This window comes from Lolium perenne, chromosome 7 (genome assembly GCF_019359855.2).
Source record: "Lolium perenne isolate Kyuss_39 chromosome 7, Kyuss_2.0, whole genome shotgun sequence".
NCBI classification, from domain to species: Eukaryota; Viridiplantae; Streptophyta; class Magnoliopsida; order Poales; family Poaceae; genus Lolium; species Lolium perenne.
This window is the reverse complement of record NC_067250.2, coordinates 312,362,948-312,385,915: the sequence shown is the minus strand read 5'-3', so window position 1 is coordinate 312,385,915 and position 22,968 is coordinate 312,362,948. Positions and strand designations below refer to the sequence as shown.

The 22,968-nt window shown below is 45.1% G+C and overlaps 1 protein-coding gene across 1 annotated transcript; it reads right to left on the bottom strand.

The window, feature by feature from the left end:
- Positions 1-328: 328 nt before the first annotated feature.
- On the bottom strand, positions 329-841 carry LOC127315011 (uncharacterized). The gene is made up of 2 exons (XM_051345552.1): positions 542-841; positions 329-439 (listed from the first exon to the last, which is right to left on the bottom strand). The coding sequence occupies exons 1-2, from the start codon at positions 839-841 to the stop codon at positions 329-331; spliced, it is 411 nt and encodes a 136-aa protein (XP_051201512.1).
- Positions 842-22,968: the final 22,127 nt, after the last annotated feature.

The following is a 22,968-nucleotide window of genomic DNA, read 5'->3' as shown; positions in this document are numbered from 1 at the left end:
AGGAGGTGGTGTTACATCGGTAAGCCCAAAGCCTAATGTCTTCAATGCATCTTTGAGAGACCGTGGAGAGATCTTCGTCAAGCCCGCTGAAGGTCATGGCATTCCTTCTCTTCCAAATGGTCCAAGTGATGGCTGTGTTGATGGTAGTCTTCTCATAGGTGCGGCAGTGCGAAAGCCAAAAGTCTTCGAAGGTGGCTGACGTCGTGTTGTCAAAGTTGTGGTGGAAGTGGCGCCAGACCTCCTTGGCGCGGGGGCACAACAGAAGAAGGTGGTCTGTATCTTCATCTAGAGGGCGGGCGAGGCAGGTGGCAGAGTTGTTTAGGTGGTGTCAGAAGCGCCACTTATTGGTTGGAAGTCGCTTTCTCCGAGCAAGCCAGCAGAAGATCTTGCACTTAAGAGGGGCATCACTCCTCCAAATTGTGGTCACCACATCATCGATCTGCAGATGACTGAAAGTAGAGGCATAGAGGTTTTTATTCGAAAGCTTTTTGTTCGTGAGACAACAAACTCTAATATCCGGGGAACCGAGGTTCAGGTGTACAGAGCGCAGCTCAACAGTAAGGTCTCGAAGCTCGGACGCCGCAGCAGCTGAGAGGCGGGGGACAAGAAAATGGTGGATGCCATGGGGAAGGGCAGTGGCGACATTGAGGTTGAGGCAGGCAGAGTGAGAGAACAGGATAGGGAAGCGAACATGGAGCGGGGAAGTGCCCAGCCAGGCGTCAAACCAGAAAGCAGTGGAAATCCCATTGCCAATGGTCACACTCGAGATGGTGCTAAATTTGTCAATGCCGGCGAGGATGTCCTTCCAAATGGGGGTGTCGAGATAGTGGTGATCCCCCATATCGTGGTGGCCGTTCCAGCCGTACTGGCACCGAAACCAGCAAGCCCACTGGGCCGCGAGGAGTCGGAATGGAGCTTCGTGAGGAATTTTATGAGGAGAGCAGAGTTTTGGGCCTGGATAGAGAGGACCCCAAGCCCCCTAGCTTTTTGGGGGTGCAGACATCTGTCCAGGCAACTTTGCACTGGCCGCCATTGCAGGTTTCCACCCAGGGCCTCCTGCGCCAATTCGTTCTTTTCTAACACAAGCAACCATCGGTGTAAATAGGCAAAGAGTTAACTGGGCCTTCTCTTATTTCCCTTATATTTCAAAAGTAATTTCGGTAGTGTCTTCTATTGTTTGGATACACACCCTCTTGGAATATCTTAGAGCATCTCCAGTCGTGTCCCCCAAAGCGTCCCCCAAACGGCGCCGGATTGAGCGTTTGGGGGACATGTTTTAGATGCTCATGTGGTCACAGTGCTTGCTGCAGCTATAAAAACATTCACCCTAACCTTCCTCCCGTGGCGCTCCCCAGGGCGCCGCCGGGGGGCCAAGCCCAACTACCGCACCCCCTTCCTCAAGCAGGCTCCCCCCGCCGCTGCTGCCGGCATCTTCCGCGGTGGCGGCGGCCCCTGGCGCCGAAGGTGCTGGGGTGGAGGAGCGGCGGCGTTTTTTCGGTGCGGCTGGGGAGGCATCGGCGACTTTCGGTGTTAGCAGAGGTTGGGGCGGTGTCCCCAGCCTGGCGGCGGCGCTACTCGCTGGATGGCGGCGGCTTCGCTGCGGGTCTAGGTCCCCCACTGATGGCGTGTAGACACACGTCCGTTGGGAACCCCAACAGGAAGGTGTGATGCGTACAGCAGCAAGTTTTCCCTCAGTAAGAAACCAAGGTTATCGAACCAGTAGGAGCCAAGAAGCACGTTGAAGGTTGATGGCGGCGGAGTGTAGTGCGGCGCAACACCAGGGATTCCGGCGCCAACGTGGAACCTGCACAACACAACCAAATTACTTTGCCCCAACGTGACAGTGAGGTTGTCAATCTCACCGACTTGCTGTAACAAAGGATTAGATGTATAGTGTGGAAGATGATGTTTGCAGAAAACAGTAGAACGAGTATTGCAGTAGATTGTATTCGATGTAAAAGAATGGACCGGGGTCCACAGTTCACTAGTGGTGTCTCTCCCATAAGATAAATAGCATGTTGGGTGAACAAATTACAGTTGGGCAATTGACAAATAAAGAGAGCATACCAATGCACATACATGTTATGATGAGTAGTGTGAGATTTAATTGGGCATTACGACAAAGTACATAGACCGCTATCCAGCATGCATCTATGCCTAAAAAAGTCCACCTTCAGGTTATCATCCGAACCCCCTCCAGTATTAAGCTGCAAACAACAGACGATTGCATTAAGTATGGTGCGTAATGTAATCAATAAATACATCCTTAGATATAGCATTGATGTTTTATCCCTAGTGGCAACAGCACATCCACAACCTTAGAGGTTGCTGTCACTCCCCCAGATTTAATGGAGGCATGAACCCACTATCGAGCATAATTACTCCCTCTTGGAGTTACAAGTAATGACTTGGCCAGAGCCTCTACTAGCAACGGAGAGCATGCAAGATCATAAACAACACATAGATGATAGATTGATAATCAACATAGCATAGTATTCCATATTCATCGGATCCCAACAAACGCAACATGTAGCATTAAAGATAGATGATTTTGATCATGTTAGGCAGCTCACAAGATCCAACAATGATAGCACAATGAGGAGAAGACGACCATCTAGCTACTGCTATGGACCCATAGTCCAGGGGTGAACTACTCACACATCAATCCGGAGGCGACCATGGCGGTGTAGAGTCCTCCGGGAGATGATTCCCCTCTCCGGCAGGGTGCCAGAGGCGATCTCCTGAATCCCCCCGAGATGGGATTGGCGGCGGCGGCGTCTCTGGAAGGTTTTCCGTATCGTGGCTCTCGGTACTTGAACTATCATCGATGAAGGCTTAAGTAGGCGGAAGGGTAGGTCAGGGGGCGTCACGGGGGACCCACACCACAGGGCCGCGCGGCCAGGGCCCAGGCCGCGCCGTCCTGGTGTGTCGTCGCCCCGTGGCCCCACATCGTTTCCTCTTCGAACTTCTGGAAGCTTCGTGGAAAAATAGGACCCTGGGCGTTGATTTCGTCCAATTCCGAGAATATTTCCTTACTAGGATTTCTGAAACCAAAAACAGCAGAGAAACAAAGAATCGGCTCTTCGGCATCTCGTTAATAGGTTAGTGCCGGAAAATGCATAATAATGACATATAATGTGTATAAAACATGTGAGTATCATCATAAAAGTAGCATGGAACATAAGAAATTATAGATACGTTTGAGACGTATCAAGCATCCCCAAGCTTAGTTCCTACTCGTCCCGAGTAGGTAAACGATAACAAAGATAATTTCTTAAGTGACATGCTATCATAATCTTGATCAATACTATTGTAAGCACATGTAATGAATGCAGCGATTCGAAGCAATGGTAAAGAGCAATGAGTAAACAACTGAATAATATAGCAAAGACTTTTCATGAATAGTACTTTCAAGACAAGCATCAATAAGTCATGCATAAGAGTTAACTCATAAAGCAATAAATTCATAGTAAAGACATTGAAGCAACACAAAGGAAGATTAAGTTTCAGCGGTTGCTTTCAACTTATAACATGTATATCTTATGGATATTGTCAACATAAAGTAATATAACAAGTGCAATATGCAAGTATGTAGGAATCAATGCACAGTTAACACAAGTGTTTGCTTTTTGAGATAGAAGGAAATGGGTAAACTGACTCAACAATAAAAGTAGAAGAAAGGCCCTTCGCAGAGGGAAGCATGGATTGCTATATTTGTGCTAGAGATTTTATTTTGAAAACAAGAAACAATTTTGTCAATGGTAGTAATAAAGCATATGTATCATGTAAATTATATCCTACTAGTTGCAAGCCTCATGCATAGTATACCAATAGTGCCCGCACCTTGTCCTAATTAGCTCGGATTACCTGGATTATCATCGCAATACATATGTTTTAACCAAGTGTCACAAAGGGGTACCTCTATGCCGCCTGTACAAAGGTCTAAGGAGAAAGCTCACATTGGATTTCTCGCTTTTGATTATTCTCAACTTAGACATCCATACCGGGACAACATAGACAACAGATAATGGACTCCTCTTTAATGCATAAGCATTTAGCAACAAATAAAATTCTCATATGAGGTTGAGGATATTTGTCCAAAACTGAAACTTCCACCATGGATCATGGCTTTAGTTAGCGGCCCAATGTTCTTCTCTAACAATATGCATACTCAAACCATTCAACTCATGGTAAATCGCCCTTACTTCAGACAAGACGAACATGCATAGCAACTCACATGATATTCAACAAAGTGTAGTTGATGGCGTCCCCAGGAACATGGTTATCGCTCAACAAGCAACTTATAAGAGATAAGATGCATAAGTACATATTCAATACCACAATAGTTTTTAGGCTATTTGTCCCATGAGCTATATATTGCAAAGATAAAGAATGGAAATTTTAAAGGTAGCACTCAAGCAATTTACTTTGGAATGGCGGAGAAATACCATGTAGTAGGTAGGTATGGTGGACACAAGTGGCATAGTGTTTGGCTCAAGGATTTTGGATGCATGAGAAGTATTCCCTCTCGATACAAGGTTTAGGCTAGCAAGGTTGTTTAAAGCAAACACAAGTATGAACCGGTACAGCAAAACTCACATAAAATACATATTGTAAGCATTATAAGACTCTATACCGTCTTCCTTGTTGTTCGACATTTACTAGAAAATATCTAGACCTTAGAGAGACCAATTATGCAAACCAAATTTTAGCATGCTCTATGTATTTCTTCATTAATAGGTGCAAAGTATATGATGCAAGAGCTTAAACATGAGCACAACAATTGCCAAGTATCACATTATTCAAGATATTATACCAATTACCACATGTAGCATTTCCCGTTTCCAACCATATAACAATCTAACGAAGCAGTTCAACCTTCGCCATGAATATTATGAGTAAAGCCTAAGGACATATGTGTCCATATGCAACAGCGGAGCGTGTCTCTCTCCCACACAATGAATGCTAGGATCCAACTTTATTCAAACAAAACAAAAACAAAAACATACAGACGCTCCAAGTAAAGCACATAAGATGTGATGGAATAAAAATATAGTTTCACTACAGGAACCTGATAATGTTGTCGATGAAGAAGGGGATGCCTTGGGCATCCCCAAGCTTAGACGCTTGAGTCTTCTTGAAATATGCAGGGATGAACCACCGGGGGCATCCCCAAGCTTAGAGCTTTCACTCTCCTTGATCATATTGTATCATCCTCCTCTCTTGATCCTTGAAAACTTCCTCCACACCAAACTCGAAACAAACTCATTAGAGGGTTAGTGCATAATCAAAAAAAATCACATGTTCAGAGGTGAAATAATCATTCTTAACACTTCTGTACATCGCACAAAGCTACTGAAAGTTAATGGAATAAAGAAATCCATCAAACATAGCAAAACAGGCAATGCGAAATAAAAGGCAGAATCTGTCTAAACAGAACAGTCCGTAAAGACGTATTTTTCTGGGGCACCAGACTTGCTCAAATGAGAAAACTCAAAACTAATGAAAGTTGCGTACATATCTGAGGATCACGCACGTAAATTGGCATAATTTTCTGAGTTACCTACAGAGACTACTGTTCAAATTCGTGACAGCAAGAAATCTGTTTCTGCGCAGTAATCCAAATCTAGTATCAACTTTATCATTAAAGACTTTACTTGGCACAACAATGCAATAAAACTAAGATAAGAAGAGGTTGCTACAGTAGTAACAACTTCCAAGACTCAAATATAAAACAAAAGTATTGTAGTAAAATAATGGGTTGTCTCCCATAAGCGCTTTTCTTTAACACCTTTCAGCTAGGCGCAGAAAGTGTATATCAAGTGTTATCAAGAGACGAAGCATCAACATCATAATTTGTTCTAATGACAGAATCAAAAGGTAACTTCATTCTCTTTCTAGGGAAGTGTTCCATACCTTTCTTGAGAGGAAATTGATATTTAATATTACCTTCCTTCATATCAATGGTAGCACCAACAGTTCGAAGAAAAGGAACAAGATGCATTGCATTCAATATCCAAGACAACAAAATCAACGGGGACAAGGTTATTGTTAACCATAATACGAACATTATCAATCCTCCCCAAAGGTTTCTTTATAGCATTATCAGCTAGATTACCATCCAAATAACAATTTTTCAATGGTGGCAAGTCAAGCATATCATAAATTTTCTTAGGCATAACATAAATACTTGCAACAAGATCACATAAAGCATTACAATTAAAATCATTGACCCTCATCTTAATGATGGGCTCCCAACCATCTTCTAACTTCCTAGGAATAGAAGTTTCAAGTTTTAGTTTCTCTTCTCTAGCTTTTATGAGAGCATTCGTAATATGTTTTGTAAAGGCCAAATTTATAGCACTAGCATTAGGACTCTTAGCAAGTTTTTGTAAGAACTTTATAACTTCAGAGATGTGGCGATCATCAAAATCTAAACCATTATGATCTAAAGCAATGGGATCATTGTTCCCAATGTTGGAAAAAATTTCAGCAGTTTTATCACAGGCAATTTCAGCAGTTTTAGCAGTTTCCGGCAGTTTTGCTCGCTTTGCATTAGGAGTAGAAATATTGCTAACACTAATTATTTTACCATTGATAGTAGGAGGTGCAGCAACATGTGGAGCATTAGCATTACTAGTGGTGGTAATAGTCTAAACTTTAGCTATATTATTCTCTTTAGCTAGTTTTTCGTTTTCTTCTCTTTCCCACATAGCATGCAATTCAGCCATTAATCTTATATTTTCATTAATTCTAACTTGGATGGCATTTGCTGTAGTAACAATTTTATTTTCATTATCCTTATTAGGCATAACTTTAAATTTCAAAAGATCAACATCAGCAGCAAGACTATCAACTTTAGAAGCAAGTATATCAATTTTCCCAAGCTTTTCTTCAACAGATTTGTTAAAAGCAGTTTGTGTACTAATAAATTCTTTAAGCATGGCTTCAAGTCCAGGGGGTGTATTCCTATTATTGTTGTAAGAATTCCCATAAGAATTACCATAACCGTTACCATTATTATAAGGATATGGCCTATAGTTGTTAGTAGAATTGTTCTGATAAGCATTGTTGTTGAAATTATTATTTTTAATGAAGTTCACATCAACATGTTCTTCTTGAGCAACCAAGGAAGCTAACGGAACATTATTAGGATCAACATTAGTCCTACCACTCACAAGCATAGACATAATAGCATCAATCTTATCACTCAAGGAGGAGGTTTCTTTGACATAATTTACCTTCTTACCTTGTGGAGCTCTTTCCATGTGCCATTCAGAGTAATTAATCAGCATATCATCAAGAAGCTTTGTTGCTGCCCCCAAAGTGATGGACATAAAGGTACCTCCAGCAGCTGAATCCAATAGGTTCCATGAAGAAAAATTCAATCCTGCATAAAAGGTTTGGATGATCATCCAAGTAGTCAGTCCATGGGTTGGGCAATTTTTAACCAAAGACTTCATTTTTTCCCATGCTTGTGCAACATGCTCAGTATCTAATTGCTTAAAATTCATTATGTTACTTCTCAAAGATATAATTTTAGCAGGAGGATAATATCTACCAATGAAAGCATCCTTACATTTAGTCCATGAATCAATACTATTCTTAGGCAGAGATAGCAACCAATCTTTAGCTCTTCCTCTTAATGAGAAAGGAAACAATTTTAACTTTATAATGTCACCATCTATATCCTTATACTTTTGCATTTCACATAGTTCAACAAAATTATTAAGATAGGCAGCAGCATCATCAGAACTAACACCAGAAAATTGCTCTCTCATAACAAGATTTAGTAAAGTAGGTTTAATTTCAAAGAATTCTGCTGTAGTAGCAGGTGGAGCAATAGGTGTGCATAAGAAATCATTATTATTTGTGTTTGTGAAGTCACACAACTTAGTATTTTCAGGAGTATTCATTTTAGCAATAGTAAATAAAGTAAACTAGATAAAGTAAATGCAAGTAACTAATTTTTTTGTGTTTTTAATATGGCAAACAAGATAGTAAATAAAGTAAAACTAGCAACTAATTTTTTGTGTGTTTTGTTTTAGTGCAGCAAATAAAGTAGTAAATAAAAGTAAAGCAAGACAAAAACAAAGTAAAGAGATTGGAAGTGGAGACTCCCCTTGCAGCGTGTCTTGATCTCCCTGACATAGGCATCCCCAATGGGCCTGCCAAAGATAGTACCCGGGGTTTACTGAAGGCCCACGTATCGAAGAATAAGAAGATTCGGAAGCCCAAGATGTAGTTATGGAAAGCTAGAGTTGTAAAAGGAAGTGTAAATTCTAATCTTGCGGGACGGGTCAGAAACCCTCCCGGACTCTGTAAACTCGTGTATTACGAATCCCTCGGCTCCGCCTCCTATATAAGGGGGAGTCGAGGGACAAAGATAGGATCGAATCATTGTTTTCCCAAACCCTAACTTTTGCATCATCGAGTACTTTTCGACTGAAACCTTCGAGATCTACTTGCCCTCTACATCCAACGAAACCCTAGTCTACTACTTGTAGGCATTGACAAGTTAATACCTTGTCAATTGGCGCCGTCTGTGGGATTTAGAGGCGACAAGGAGCTGATCTCGATGGCACGTTCAAGATCGTCGACTTCGTCGATGGCAAGCAACATCATGGACAGAGGTAAACGGATCGAAACTGGTCTCGTTGATTTTGTTCCTCACCCGCCCTCCCGTTTGGATGCATGTGCATATCTGGAGGAGCCCATGGAGATGACGTTCGGAAGGTTTCACTTCCGCGTCGAGAAAGAAGGAACGTACCGTCTCGAAATTCCGATCTCATCGGGATTATCGGCGGTCGATCCCGATTTTTCAAGCTCAGCATCATCCGTCGAGTCAGGCGATGAATAAATTTCGTCACCACGCTTCATCAGCACCAGGGCAAGCGAAAAACGCGCCAAGATCTTCAGCGACATATCCTTCGAGTCATCTGCGGACTCCTATATAAGCGATGACTCGAGCAGCGTCGACAGCTTCGACTTCATCGACAAGTCCATCACTGTGGGAAAGGTCTTCACCAATCTCTATGATGGTGTCACCAAAACCAGCAAGGTGCAGAATCCAAAATATCATCAAATCTATGCTATTGGAGAAGCAAGTCACGATCAGGAGGAAACGTCGGAGGCTTTCGACGATTTGGGAAATCCATATGTCGATCCCTCTGACCTAAGGCGAGGTTTAGGCACCAAATACGTCGGGCCTACACCACGTGTTAGAGTTCAACTACCACAATCAACATGGGATAGAGCCGCAAGAGCTATGGATGGTTCAGAACCAATGGCGACAACTGCTACGACTGAAGAATTACAGGCTTATCAATATAGGCTCGCTCGAGCTGCAAGAGAGTTGGAAAAACAGACAGCGGCTCTGAACAAGAGAAGGGAAGCAGCTTCCGCTTCAAGTAGGCGAAGAGCGGATTTGAGTCGACAATCAGGAACTTCGGGAGATAGTCACAGGGAAGCCCGGAGGAGAGCAAGATCTCGGCTGCAAAATATACCTGAAGCTGAAAGAGAGACTTTAGTTCAAAACCTCGACATGTCTTTTATGTCGATAGATACGAGAGGGAACATTATTCCCAAAACACCAGAAGCTGGGTATATGGCGACACAAGCCTTTATCCTCGCGTCTAGGCCACCTCCCAGAGATCCAAGAGAGGCGTTGTACAACATGGCCATGGCAGGATGTGGAGCCATGGGAGCAGCATTCGCAGCCACACCTCCTGAAGAACCTGCAAGACAAGATAGCCCGAGACCTACTTCAGCAGTGCAAGACCCACCAGGAGCAAGTGGCGTCAGAGATACGGCGGCCCAGGGCAGAGTAGACAGAGCGCGACAAGAGAGAAGAGAACATCGGCGTTCACCAGAACTCGCCAAAGAAGACATGTGTGGACTCCCGTGTTTTACACGACGGGTCCGAAAAACTCGAGTCCCATCAGGATTCAAGTTACCCGACAACTTCAAAAAGTTCGATGGCCTTCAAGATCCAGAGGACTGGTTAATCGATTACCTCGAGACGGTGAAGCTGATAGGAGGAACCAGAGCAACAGCCATGCAAAGCATCCAAGTACACTTGAGTGGAGCTGCGAGGTCTTGGATAAAGAAACTTCCCCCAGGTTCCATCGACAGCTGGGACAGTTTTGAAGATGTGTTTGTCAAGAACTTCCGATCAACTTGCAAAAAGCCTGCGACACTCGAGGAATTGAGATCATGTCGACAGAAGCATGATGAATCAATGAGGAAGTACATCCAAAGGTGGAACATCATCAAAAACTCGGCAGAAAACATATCTGACGAAAGAGCGATAGACGCGTTTGTTGCAGGAGTTCGACGAGGAGATTTTGTGGAGGACTTGGGAAGAACTAACCCAAGGACAGTATCAACATTAATGGAAATAGAAAACAGATGGGCAGATGGCGAGGATGCTGTGCATAATAAACGACACAGGTCACCAGAGGAGGACCGCAGTCGAAATTTTCAAAATAGACGACGATTTTCTCGACAATTTTCGGGTTATGATGCACCTGGCCAAATTTCGGCTGGGTTTAGAGCAAGCGCTGGAGGAAACAATAGAGATGAGTACCAAAGGAGCAACGAGCAGCGAGGCGACAATAGAGATGATTCCCGAAACAACAGGCCAAACAATGGACCTAGGTTTCAGAGACCCTTCGTGTCCCCTGAGGATATGATGAACGGCCCGTGTCAGATGCATTTTTATGTCGACAATAACGGGAAGAGGCAGTCGGGGCATTTGCAGAAGGATTGCCGGAACTTTCAAGCAATGATGAGATTCACCGGACAAGCCAATGCTCAGGCAGCGAGTCGAAACCCTCAGGGACCTAGGAGTGAGATTCACTTACCACCTCCTCCCGCAATTACGGACGAAAATCGACATCAGCTCAGAATTGCGGCAGCACCAGCACCACCACCTTACGTTGATCCCAACTCACATGGAGCGGTATCGATGATTCAGAAAGGCAGGCCATCCAACAGAGCGCAGAAGGTAATCTCGCGACAGGTGTTCATGGCAGAGAAGATGCCTCCACCAACAGTCGAGTACCTCAATTGGTCGGGACAAGATATCGGCTTCACAATTGCGGATCACCCGCAGCAAGTTCCTCGACCAGGGCAGTCAGCACTTATCTTACCAGCGGTAATTGCAGGATTCGACGTATCTCGAGTATTCATTGATGGAGGTAGTAGTCTAAACCTTATGTACGCAGATACTAAGGAAGATGAACATATCTTTGGCAAACTTAAAGCCAACGGACACACGTTTCCACGGTATCACACCAGAAAAACCAAGCTACCCATTGGGGAAGATCAATCTCGATGTTCAGTTTGGCACTCGAGAAAATTACAGGATAGAGAGGCTGGAGTTTGAAGTCGTGGATTTCCCATCACAGTACCACGCTTTGTTGGGGCGCCCAGCATATGCCAGGTTTATGGTGGTACCACATTACACATACTTGTTGTGGAGGATGCCTGGACCCAAGGGGCCAATCACAGTAAAAGGGAGCTTCGCGCTAGCCGATAAATGTGACAAGGATTTTCATCGACTTTCGGAAACCTTCGGGATGCAAGCAGAGTACATGGCATCAAGGCTTACGACCGATTACGATGTGTTGCCAGACGTAGGGAGGCCCAATAAGGAATCAACTTTTAATACTGCAAAGGATTCAAAGGAAGTACAGATCCACCCGACAGATCCGAAGAAAACGACGTCCATCGCGACAAATATGGACCTCGCATAGGAAAGCGCGCTCGTCGAGTTCCTCCGTGAGCACTGGAAAATCTTCGCATGGTGTCCAGCTGACATGCCAGGAGTACCCAGGGAACTCGCCGAGCACCACCTAAGCTTGGATCCAATAGCAAGACTAATCAAACAACCCTTGCGGCGTTTTTCGGAACCAAACCGCAAGGCTATGCTATCAGAAATTGATAGACTCAGAGAAGCTGGTTTCATCAAGGAATCACATACAGAAGCCACGTGGGTAGCCAACCCAGTGATGGTGCCGAAGAAAAACACGAAAGTCCTTCGCATGTGCATCGACTTCACGTGTCTCAATAAACATTGTCCAAAGGATCACTTTCCCCTCCCGAGGATCGATCAAATTATCGACTCCGTGGCAGGATGTGAACGTCTTTCCTTCCTGGATGCTTACTCTGGCTATAACCAGATCAGATTGAAAGAAGAAGACGAGGTCAAAACAGCGTTCATCACACCTTACGGCGTGTTCTGCTATCGAACAATGCCCTTCGGTTTGAAAAACGCGGGAGCAACGTATCAGCGGATGATGCAAAAGTGCTTAGCAACACAGATCGGTAAAAATGTACAAGTATACATCGACGACGTCGTCATAACGTCAAAAAAGGGGGACACGCTGATCCAAGACTTGAAGGAAACTTTCGACAATCTCGATAAATACTGTCTCAAGTTGAACCCGACAAAGTGTTCTTTTGGCGTCCCTACAGGAGAACTTCTCGGGTTCTTAGTTTCGGCAAGAGGGATTGAAGCAAATCCCGAAAAAATCCAGGCCATCGTAACAATGAGAAAGCCAACAAAGTTGAAAGAAATACAACAGTTAACCGGGCGAGTCGCAGCCTTAAGCAAATTCGTCGCCAGGTTGGGAGAAAAGGTGTTACCGTTTTACGCCTTGATCAAACAGGGAGAGAAGTTCCAGTGGAACGAAGAAGCAGACAGAGCCTTTGAGGATCTCAAACGCAAAATCTCGACACCACCAATCCTGGTGGCGCCGAAAGAGAAGGAACCTTTGTTGTTATACATTGCGGCCACACCTCAGGTGGTAAGCACAGTACTTGTCGTTGAAAGAGAGGAAGAAGGAAAACTTCATGGAGTATAGAGGCTAGTATACTTCGTCAGCAAAGTGTTATCGCCTTCAAAACAGAGGTATCCTCAGTATCAAAAGCTAGCATATGGAGTGTTTACAACCGCAAGAAAATTGCTGCACTATTTTTCGGCACACCCGATAATAGTGGTCAATGAGGCGCCCTTGTCCAATATACTCAACAATCCAGAAGTTACGGGTCGTGTCTCCCTTTGGGGAATAGAACTTTCCCCTCGGGACATCACGTATGAAAAAAGAAAGGCAATGAAGTCGCAGATTCTACCAGACTTCATCGCAGAGTGGATGGAGTTACAAAATACGGGACCTTCGGATTTATCGAGAACTTGGACTATGAACTTCGACGGATCCAAGAGATTAGAGGGAGCTGGAGCAGGCGTGATACTAATATCACCTGAGGGCGACAAGCTGAAGTATGTTTTGAGGATGACGTTCCCAAACGCATCCAACAATGAGGCAGAATATGAAGCTCTCATACACGGGATGAAGATGGCGAAAGCTTGTGGCGCAACTCGACTAAAAATCTTTGGCGACTCGCAATTGGTGGCTCAGCAAGTCATGAACCAATGTGATGCAATCAATGACAGTATGATAGCATACAAGGAAGTGTACAATGAGCTAGAGAAGTTGTTTGATGGGTGCGAAGTAAACCACATCAGCAGGTTGAGCAATGACGAAGCCGACGTTCTCGCAAACATCGGGTCACAATGCCTCGCAATTCCACCAGGCGTATTCTGGGAAGAGATAGCAGAGAGATCTACGAAGTCCACAAAACCAAAAAAGAAGGAGAAAGACAAGAAACCCTCGGGGGCTACCAAGGAAGCACCAGAGGAAGAAGAAGAAGAGGAACAAGACTTGGTGATGATGGTGCAGATACCTTGGATGCAGGTCTATATATCATACATCTTAAAGCAGGAGATACCCGACGATCCAGTGGAAGCAAGGCGAGTTATTAGACGATCAAAAGCCTTTACTGTGATTAAAGGGGAGTTATACAAACGAAGTATTTCGGGAGTACTACAAAGATGCGTTACACCCGAAGAAGAAAGGATGATGTTGAAGGACGTACACGAAGGAATTTGCGGCCATCACGCAAGCATTCGAGCTATTGCAGCCAAGGTTTTCAGAGCCGGATTCTACTGGTTGACAGCAATAGAGGATGCAAAGGAGATAGTACGAACTTGTGACGCATGCCAAAGATTCGCCTCGAAACCTCATTCTCCGGCAGCAGATTTGATGCCAATACCATTGTCGTGGCCCTTTGCTCAATGGGGCCTCGATATGGTGGGGAAATTGCATAAAGCTTCGCCAGGAGGATACGAGTATATGCTCGTCGCTGTCGACATATTCACCAAGTGGATAGAGGCCAAGCCGATAAATTCACCAGATGGAGCGTCTATCGTCAAATTCGTGAAAAGCATCGTTTTCAGATTTGGAGTACCTCACAGCATCGTCACGGACAATGGCAGCAACTTCACATCCAAGGAATTCAAAGCATATTGTGCAGAGGTAGGCATTAAACTACACTTTGCATCAGTTGCGCACCCGCAAACCAATGGCCAAGTCGAAAAGCCAATGGGATCATCTGCAACGGTATCAAGAAGCGCCTATTAGGACCACTGGAAAAAGCTCGACACACCTGGCCGGAGGAGTTGCCAAGCGTATTATGGAGTATCCGAACAACACCAAATACAGCGACACAGGAAACTCCGTTTTTCCTGGTCCATGGAGCTGAGGCAGTGCTGCCAATCGAAATAGAACAAGATTCCCCGAGAGTCACAGAATATGACGAGGAAACTTCAAGAAGAGCATTGGAGGATGATGTCGATGCACTAGATGAAGCTCGAGATGAAGTACTATCAAGGGTCACCAAGTATCAGCAAGACTTGAAAAATTATCATAGTCGACGCTTGAGACCAAGGTCCTTTCAGGTGGGAGATCTGGTTCTACGACTCAATCAACAGGGTACTGAAAAACTCGAGTCACCATGGCTTGGTCCTTACATCGTCACAGAAGTCATCGAAGGAGGAGCATACAGAATCAAAGACAAGAAGTCCGGAGCTCCCGAGAAAAACCCCTGGAACGTGGCACAGCTAAGGCGTTTTTACGCTTAGTGTCGAAATATAGTCCTCCTTGTAAAAATACAATGTACTGAAACACCCGCGAGTTTTCAGACGCACTCTTTTCCTTTTTCGGGGCACCGAGTGGGGCCGGGAAAGGTTTTTAATGAGGCGGGCTCGCGGGGCTGCAATATAATAAAGATAGTTGAGATATATATTTCTTCGACAGGCTCGGGGGCTTGTGCTTCAGACTTGCAATATATATATTTCCGAAAAATATTTCGCCTTGGTGCACAAACACCTCGCAAAATATACAAAGATACAAGATAGCGATCAACAACAAGACACGGGGGCTCGTACCCGCAAATATAGCATATCCAATATAATTTAGTTGCCTTGGTCCAAAAACCTAGCACATACAAAAAAGAAAAGTCGCCATCAAAACACTCGGGGGCTTGATGAGGAAAAATAAAAACAGTTATCGACTTTACAATATAGAACATGTCCACAACATACAAGAGACAACTTACGAGAAAAAAAATCAACATGACAAGAGAAAAAGAAAAATCAATTATGGCCTAGTATATTGTCTATGGTCATCCGATTTGAAGTACGAGTACTATGTTCAGCATAGCTTCCTTTCACGAAGAATTCTGAATCCATCCGAAGAAGCTCATCCATCATATCTTCTGCGACAGGGGTCATATAATCATCAATTTTGCCAACATCCCTTTTCTTTTTCGCCATCTTCGCCAAGCACTTGGTGACAGTTTGGCTCATATCAAACTTGGGGTGGCAGATTTTGATCATCATCATAGCAAACCTGGCGCCAGCAGAGAGTTGCGCCCGAACAAAGCCATGGATTTTTGGAGCATCTCGAAATTTCTCCATCAAGCCAAGAAGAGTATCGGGTGCTTCGTTCCGAGGAAACATTGTTTTGTAAACCAAAGATAAGGTTCTGGTACAAAAATCCAGGAAATCGCGAACCTGACAAGCACGGTCTTGAAATCTGACAATTTGTCGGGTCCGTTCTGGAGTGGCCCAGAACAGACAACCATGGTCAAGGGAAAGATTGACGAGCAGGTTGGTCCTCGTGTTTACCCTTTCATCTTCAGCCGCAGCATCGAGAAAGGAACCTATTCGACGACAGCACGAAAATCTCAAAAAAGGATACAACAGAAAGATAGAAGGAGCTTTGATTCGAAATAAAATACCGGATATATCGGCAGCGGCCTCATTCATCAACTCAAGCATGGAATTCTCTCGAGCAGTTGCTTTTTCAGCTTCAGAAACGGCGGCTTCTTTGGCAGCCATGGCCTCTTGAGCATGCCGAAGTGCAATTTTTTCTGCTTCGGAGGCCTTGCGAGATTTTTCCATCATCACAAGTGTTTGCCTCTTCGCATACTGAAGCTGTTGCCGAAGTTCTTCCAAGTCTTGCGACAAATTCTCACTCGAGGAATTTTCACCAAGTTCCGTATTAACAAGAACTTTCCTCGAGAGAGAAGAAGTAGGCAAAATATCGGAAGGAGCATGAGTTGGAGTATAGTTATCAAATATCAACTGAAATTAAAAAGAGTCGACAACAATCATAAAGCAAAATAGAATTCCATTGATTCTCAGAATAATTACAAGACATTACAATGGATCTAGTAAGAGAGGTGTCGCCAAAAGCTACTTTGGCGACATCATCAAAAGGAAGAAAGGAAAGGAGAAACAAGGGGAGGAAAGACAAGGAGGTCTACTGGACCTCCGGTTTGGATGAACTTGGAGCCGGAGTTGGTTTGCATCCAAGATAGGCGAGGACCTTCTTCGAGTTTGGTTTTGCAGCCTTGATCAGTGAGTGCCACCTTTTGGTCTCCATCTTTTGCGTGTCGCCAACCTTGGTCCAGTCGACGTCCTGTTGGCTATCGGCAATTAAGGCGATGGTACCTTCCACGCCAACCTTCAAACTTTCTTGGCGAAGCTTGAGCCCAAGGTTCTCGGCAGTATTGAAACACTTGGCGAGGCCAAGGAACGGCGTGGGTTGCTCCTTTTTCGGGAAGAAATAGGGATAAAGTCGCGACAACCCCGCCTCAGCTTCGGCAAGACCGTCGCGTGCTTCGTTCCCATGAATCTCCAGAAGAGAAAGCGCGTCAAGAAGAGGATCATTTTCGGGATCACTAAGTTCATATTCTTGACCCGTCTTTCCTGCTAAGACAAAAATTTATCGATAAGCAAGCAAGATAGAAGAAGTTCGAAGCAGTCAAAATAGTTTGGATACTAACTGACGAAACGACGACTTTGCGACGCCAGTCGCTTGATAATCGCCTCCTCGCAAGCAGAGTGTTCAGAAATGCGCTCGCTTAGAGAGTTTTCCGCCTCATGAAGCCTCTTTCGAAGATCTTCGACGGTGGCGGCCTCTGCCTTAGCCTTTTTGGCATCTGCTTCAGCCTCTTTGCGAGCTTTTTCACTTTGCTCCAGTTTGAGAGCAAGTGTGTCAGCACGATTTTTAGCTTCCGCAAGATCGGCTGAAAAAGCAATCGATAATATTGAATATGGCGACAAGAGTTAAGAGGAAGGAAAGGCAATTGAAAAAAGATAGCAAGATAATACCTTTCAGCTGGTTGGAAAGATCACGGTACCCGATGAATTGGGTACCGAGGCGAAAAAACTCCTTCATCAAAGGCTACAGAAACCAAAAGAAAGAGAAGTCAAAATATAGTGCGGAAAAAGTTCAGGGGCAACATGGGAAAGAAGCAACAAACAAAAGAGTAGTGAATCAAACTTACGTCATTCAGTGAAGAAGTCGTGAAACCACCACTTAATTGGGTGGATTCTTCGACTGGTTCAATTCTGGCCCTTTTCGGTGAAGAGGCTCGGGGGCTTGCAGGTGGAGTCAGATGCTCGACGTTATGTTGAGGAGGCGAAGTTTCCTCCACCTCAGGTTGAGCATCCGACACAACTAAAGTACGTGACGTACTCGTTCGAGCAGCCACGTCAATAGGCGGATTTTCTTCCTCGTCGTCACTGCAATAAAACGTCGACAGTATAAGCAAAACGACGACAAATATTTTGCAAGATAAACAACAAAAGGATATTGACTTACGAGCTGACGAGGGCATCCACAAAAGGGTCGAAAGCTTTCTTTTCTTCAGTGGGAGCAACTTCTTCGGCAGCTTTGGAGGTGCCAGTGTCGACAACTTCAAGCCTTTTTCTTTTGTTTCGCGGGGAAGCAGCAGAAGGAAGGGATTGTGTTGACTCGCTGGCTTCAGATTCAACTTTTTCAGAGGAAACTGCAGATTTCCGAGAACCTGCAGCTTCACTCTCAGGGAGAGAAGTACCCAGGTTGTCTTCAGTGACAACAGCCCGTTCTTCGACTTCTCCATCATCAGGAAGAGGAGGAAGGGAAGCTAGAATTGGATGGTTCTACAGAAAAATAGCGACAAGAAAATTTACAGAAGTGTCAATAAAAATTCAGCAGTCGACAAAAGCAGGAAAAGTTTGGTGAAAGATAAAAAGTCGAGCAGACAAAATACCTGTGGGAGAGGATTGGTGGCGCTGTATGGTTCCACACGGCAAGAAGATGGAATAGGATCCTTCTTGCTGAGCGAGGAAATTCTTCGAATAAGCTTCTCCAAATCCTTCACAAAGAGATCTTTGGAGAGCCTATTGGCATCATTTGCACCAGCGTAAATCCAAAGGGGATTTTTGCGAGCTTGTAAAGGCTGCACTCTGATCCTAAGGAAGTAGGCTGTGATTTGGATACCCGACAGTTCCTTGCCTCGGGTATTCTGAAGCTCATGAATGCGGGACATGAGAGCCTCTGTCGCCGTTTTTTCTTCTTCGGTAGCTTCAGCATCCCAGGAACGGCGGCGAAGAATCTTGGCGCTTCCGTCAAAAGGGATTATGTTGTGCTCGATAGAATTGGCACTTTCTTCGTGTATATAGAGCCATCTTTTGCGCCACCCTTGGACAGAGCCAGGGAATTTGACGTCGAAGTATTCGACGTCGGAGCAGACACAGATAACAACGCCGCCTATGTTGTAGGTGGCGTTGTGGGAGCCATTGCGGCGAAGACAGAGCCCAGTTAGGAGGGACTCCGAGGAAGCACTCGCAAAGTGTGATGAAAATGGCGACATGGAGGATAGAGTTGGGGGTCAGCTGGTGCAGCTGAATCCCATAGACAAAGAGAAGGCCGCGGAGGAAGTCGTGGATTGGGGTGGAGAGACCGCGGATGAGATGGTCGACAAAACTAACCCGATATTGGATTGGCGGAGTAGGGTAGCTTTCTTCGCTGGGGAAGCAGATGGCGTCCTCCTTCTTCATCAACCCCAATCTCTTCAGCATGTTCACATCTTGATTGGAGATTTTGGATCTCTCCCACTCCAGATCTTCAGCGGCCATCTTGGATTCGGATGTGCTGTGGCGACTGAGCCGCGCGCGTGGTGGCATCAATGGTGGTGGCGGAGCAAAGTTTGCGCGTGAGCAAGCTCAGGAAGCACTGGGTGCAATGGAGGTTTTTTGCAGAGAGAATCAGAGGTGCGGCGCGAGCGAAGGTATGAACGGAGGAAGAAGAAGGATTTATATAGGGATTTAGCGGAGCAAAGCACCATTGGATGGAGAAATCGTGCGGTGGATAATGAATTCTTAACAAAGGGGTAAAACGGTATTTTTACTTCAATGAAACAGAACAGGCGCTACAGTACGTGCGCCAGGAAAAGCGGAGGACGTGTGTCCCCCACTTGCACGACGTGTCAACATGGTAGGAACTTTGGACCCACAAGGCAGGGACAGTAGTACTCCAGTTTCTCGGATACAAAGATCGTGGCTATCGTCAGCATTGAGGTCACTTTGACCATGGGGAAAAATTTCGACAAGAATGAAATAAGAAGATTGGCGGCAGGAAAATTTATCTATTACTTCGGGAGCCTATGATCAAATACAAGTTTTTGCCCAAATGCTTGGGGGCTACTGTGGAAAAAAGTAAAATTCAAGTATGACAATATAGAAATTGCGGGAGCCTATGATCAAACGCAAGCATTTGTTCATAGCCTCGGGGGCTACTCCCATCGGGAGCGCTGTTCGCGCACCCAATAGATATAAAAGCTCGAGAAGGAGCGACAATATAGCGACACGACACATTAAGATGTTGAGCCTACAACCAAGTACTAGTCCTTGGCTGTAGCCTCGGGGGCTACTCCCATCGGGAACGCTGTTCGCGTGCCCGATGAAATTATAAAAAGAGAGAGAAAAAGAAGAAAAAGGGAGCATATTTCGAGTTATGAAAATAACTCTACATATACTCCCATCGGGAGAACAATATAAGTCATCCGTTGACTCAATAAAATATGCTATTCCAGCAGCCGAATAAGCACTCGACAATATATTCTCAGAACGCCAAAGTTGCGAACAATTTCTGAATGCCGCAAAACTTTGCGAAGGTAAGACCCCAGATACGTTCTGCGTGGCGTGGCGCCGTCTCTGACGTCGGTTTGCTACTTTTTTCCGTATCAACAGATACGAAGAAAAATCCTAACGGACGCGTTAGGTACCCGATAAATATGACTGGGACTCGACAGAATGGTAAGACCTTAAGCGACACCTGTCGAAGTTTACACCAGTATCCCGAGATCATGTTCAGGGACGTGATCTTGAAGTAGGTTTTTGCGGATTGCCACTAGAGCAGTTAACTAGTACCTGATCCGTCAGATGAACTAGCCCCAACTACCATTATCCCTGTACAATATAGAAATTCGTATGAAAAGATATGTGGTAAAGTTCAAAGATATCGAATAAATATAAAAGTGGAGATTTTCCTTGATTCTACGACTCAAACAAAATCTCGGGGGCTACTGACATAGGCATCCCCAATGGGCCTGCCAAAGATAGTACCCGGGGTTTACTGAAGGCCCACGTATCGAAGAATAAGAAGATTCGGAAGCCCAAGATGTAGTTATGGAAAGCTAGAGTTGTAAAAGGAAGTGTAAATTGTAATCTTGCGGGACTGGTCAGAAACCCTCCCGGACTCTGTAAACTCGTGTATTACGAATCCCTCGGCTCCGCCTCCTATATAAGGGGGAGTCGAGGGACAAAGATAGGATCGAATCATTGTTTTCCCAAACCCTAACTTTTGCATCGTCGAGTACTTTTTGGCTGAAACCTTCGAGATCTACTTGCACTCTACATCCAACGAAACCCTAGTCTACTACTTGTAGGCATTGACAAGTTAATACCTTGTCACTCCCCGGCAACGGCGCCAGAAAATATGCTTGATGGCGTGTAGACACACGTCCGTTGGGAACCCCAAGAGGAAGGTGTGATGCGTACAGCAGCAAGTTTTCCCTCAGTAAGAAACCAAGGTTATCGAACCAGTAGGAGCCAAGAAGCACGTTGAAGGTTGATGGCGGCGGAGTGTAGTGCGGCGCAACACCAGGGATTCCGGCGCCAACGTGGAACCTGCACAACACAACCAAATTACTTTGCCCCAACGTGACAGTGAGGTTGTCAATCTCACTAGCTTGCTGTAACAAAGGATTAGATGTATAGTGTGGAAGATGATGTTTGCAGAAAACAGTAGAACGAGTATTGCAGTAGATTGTATTCGATGTAAAAGAATGGACCGGGGTCCACAGTTCACTAGTGGTGTCTCTCCCATAAGATAAATAGCATGTTGGGTGAACAAATTACAGTTGGGCAATTGACAAATAAAGAGAGCATAACAATGCACATACATGTTATGATGAGTAGTGTGAGATTTAATTGGGCATTACGACAAAGTACATAGACCGCTATCCAGCATGCATCTATGCCAAAAAAGTCCACCTTCAGGTTATCATCCGAACCCCCTCCAGTAATAAGTTGCAAACAACAGACGATTGCATTAAGTATGGTGCGTAATGTAATCAATAAATACATCCTTAGATATAGCATTGATGTTTTATCCCTAGTGGCAACAGCACATCCACAACCTTAGAGGTTGCTGTCACTCCCCCAGATTTAATGGAGGCATGAACCCACTATCGAGCATAATTACTCCATCTTGGAGTTACAAGCAATGACTTGGCCAGAGCCTCTACTAGCAACGGAGAGCATGCAAGATCATAAACAACACATAGATGATAGATTGATAATCAACATAGCATAGTATTCCATATTCATCGGATCCCAACAAACGCAACATGTAGCATTACAGATAGATGATTTTGATCATGTTAGGCAGCTCACAAGATCCAACAATGATAGCACAATGAGGAGAAGACGACCATCTAGCTACTGCTATGGACCCATAGTCCAGGGGTGAACTACTCACACATCAATCCGGAGGCGACCATGGCGGTGTAGAGTCCTCCGGGAGATGATTCCCCTCTCCGGCAGGGTGCCGGAGGCGATCTCCTGAATCCCCCCGAGATGGGATTGGCGGCGGCGGCGTCTCTAGAAGGTTTTCCGTATCGTGGCTCTCGGTACTTGAACTATCATCGATGAAGGCTTAAGTAGGCGGAAGGGTAGGTCAAGGGGGCGTCACGGGGGACCCACACCACAGGGCCGCGCGGCCAGGGCCCAGGCCGCGCCGCCCTGGTGTGTCGTTGCCCCGTGGCCCCACTTCGTTTCCTCTTCGGACTTCTGGAAGCTTCGTGGAAAAATAGGACCCTGGGCGTTGATTTATTCCAATTCTGAGAATATTTCCTTACTAGGATTTCTGAAACCAAAAACAGCAGAAAACAACAACTGGCTCTTCGGCATCTCGTTAATAGGTTAGTGCCGGAAAATGCATAATAATGACATATAATGTGTATAAAACATGTGAGTATCATCATAAAAGTAGCATGGAACATAAGAAATTATAGATACGTTTGAGACGTATCACCCACCTAGGCCCGTCGTCTGTGGCGGCGTGGAGGGGCGTAGGGCGGTGGATCGGTCGGTGGAGGGTTGCGGAGAAGGCGCTACGGCAGTGGCGGTCCTCAGTGGTTGCAGCTGGCGGCAGCCTCAGTGCAGCCGGTGGCGGCGCGACCAGGACTTGATCGCGGCTGTGTAGCATGTTGGTTCCCGCACCCCAG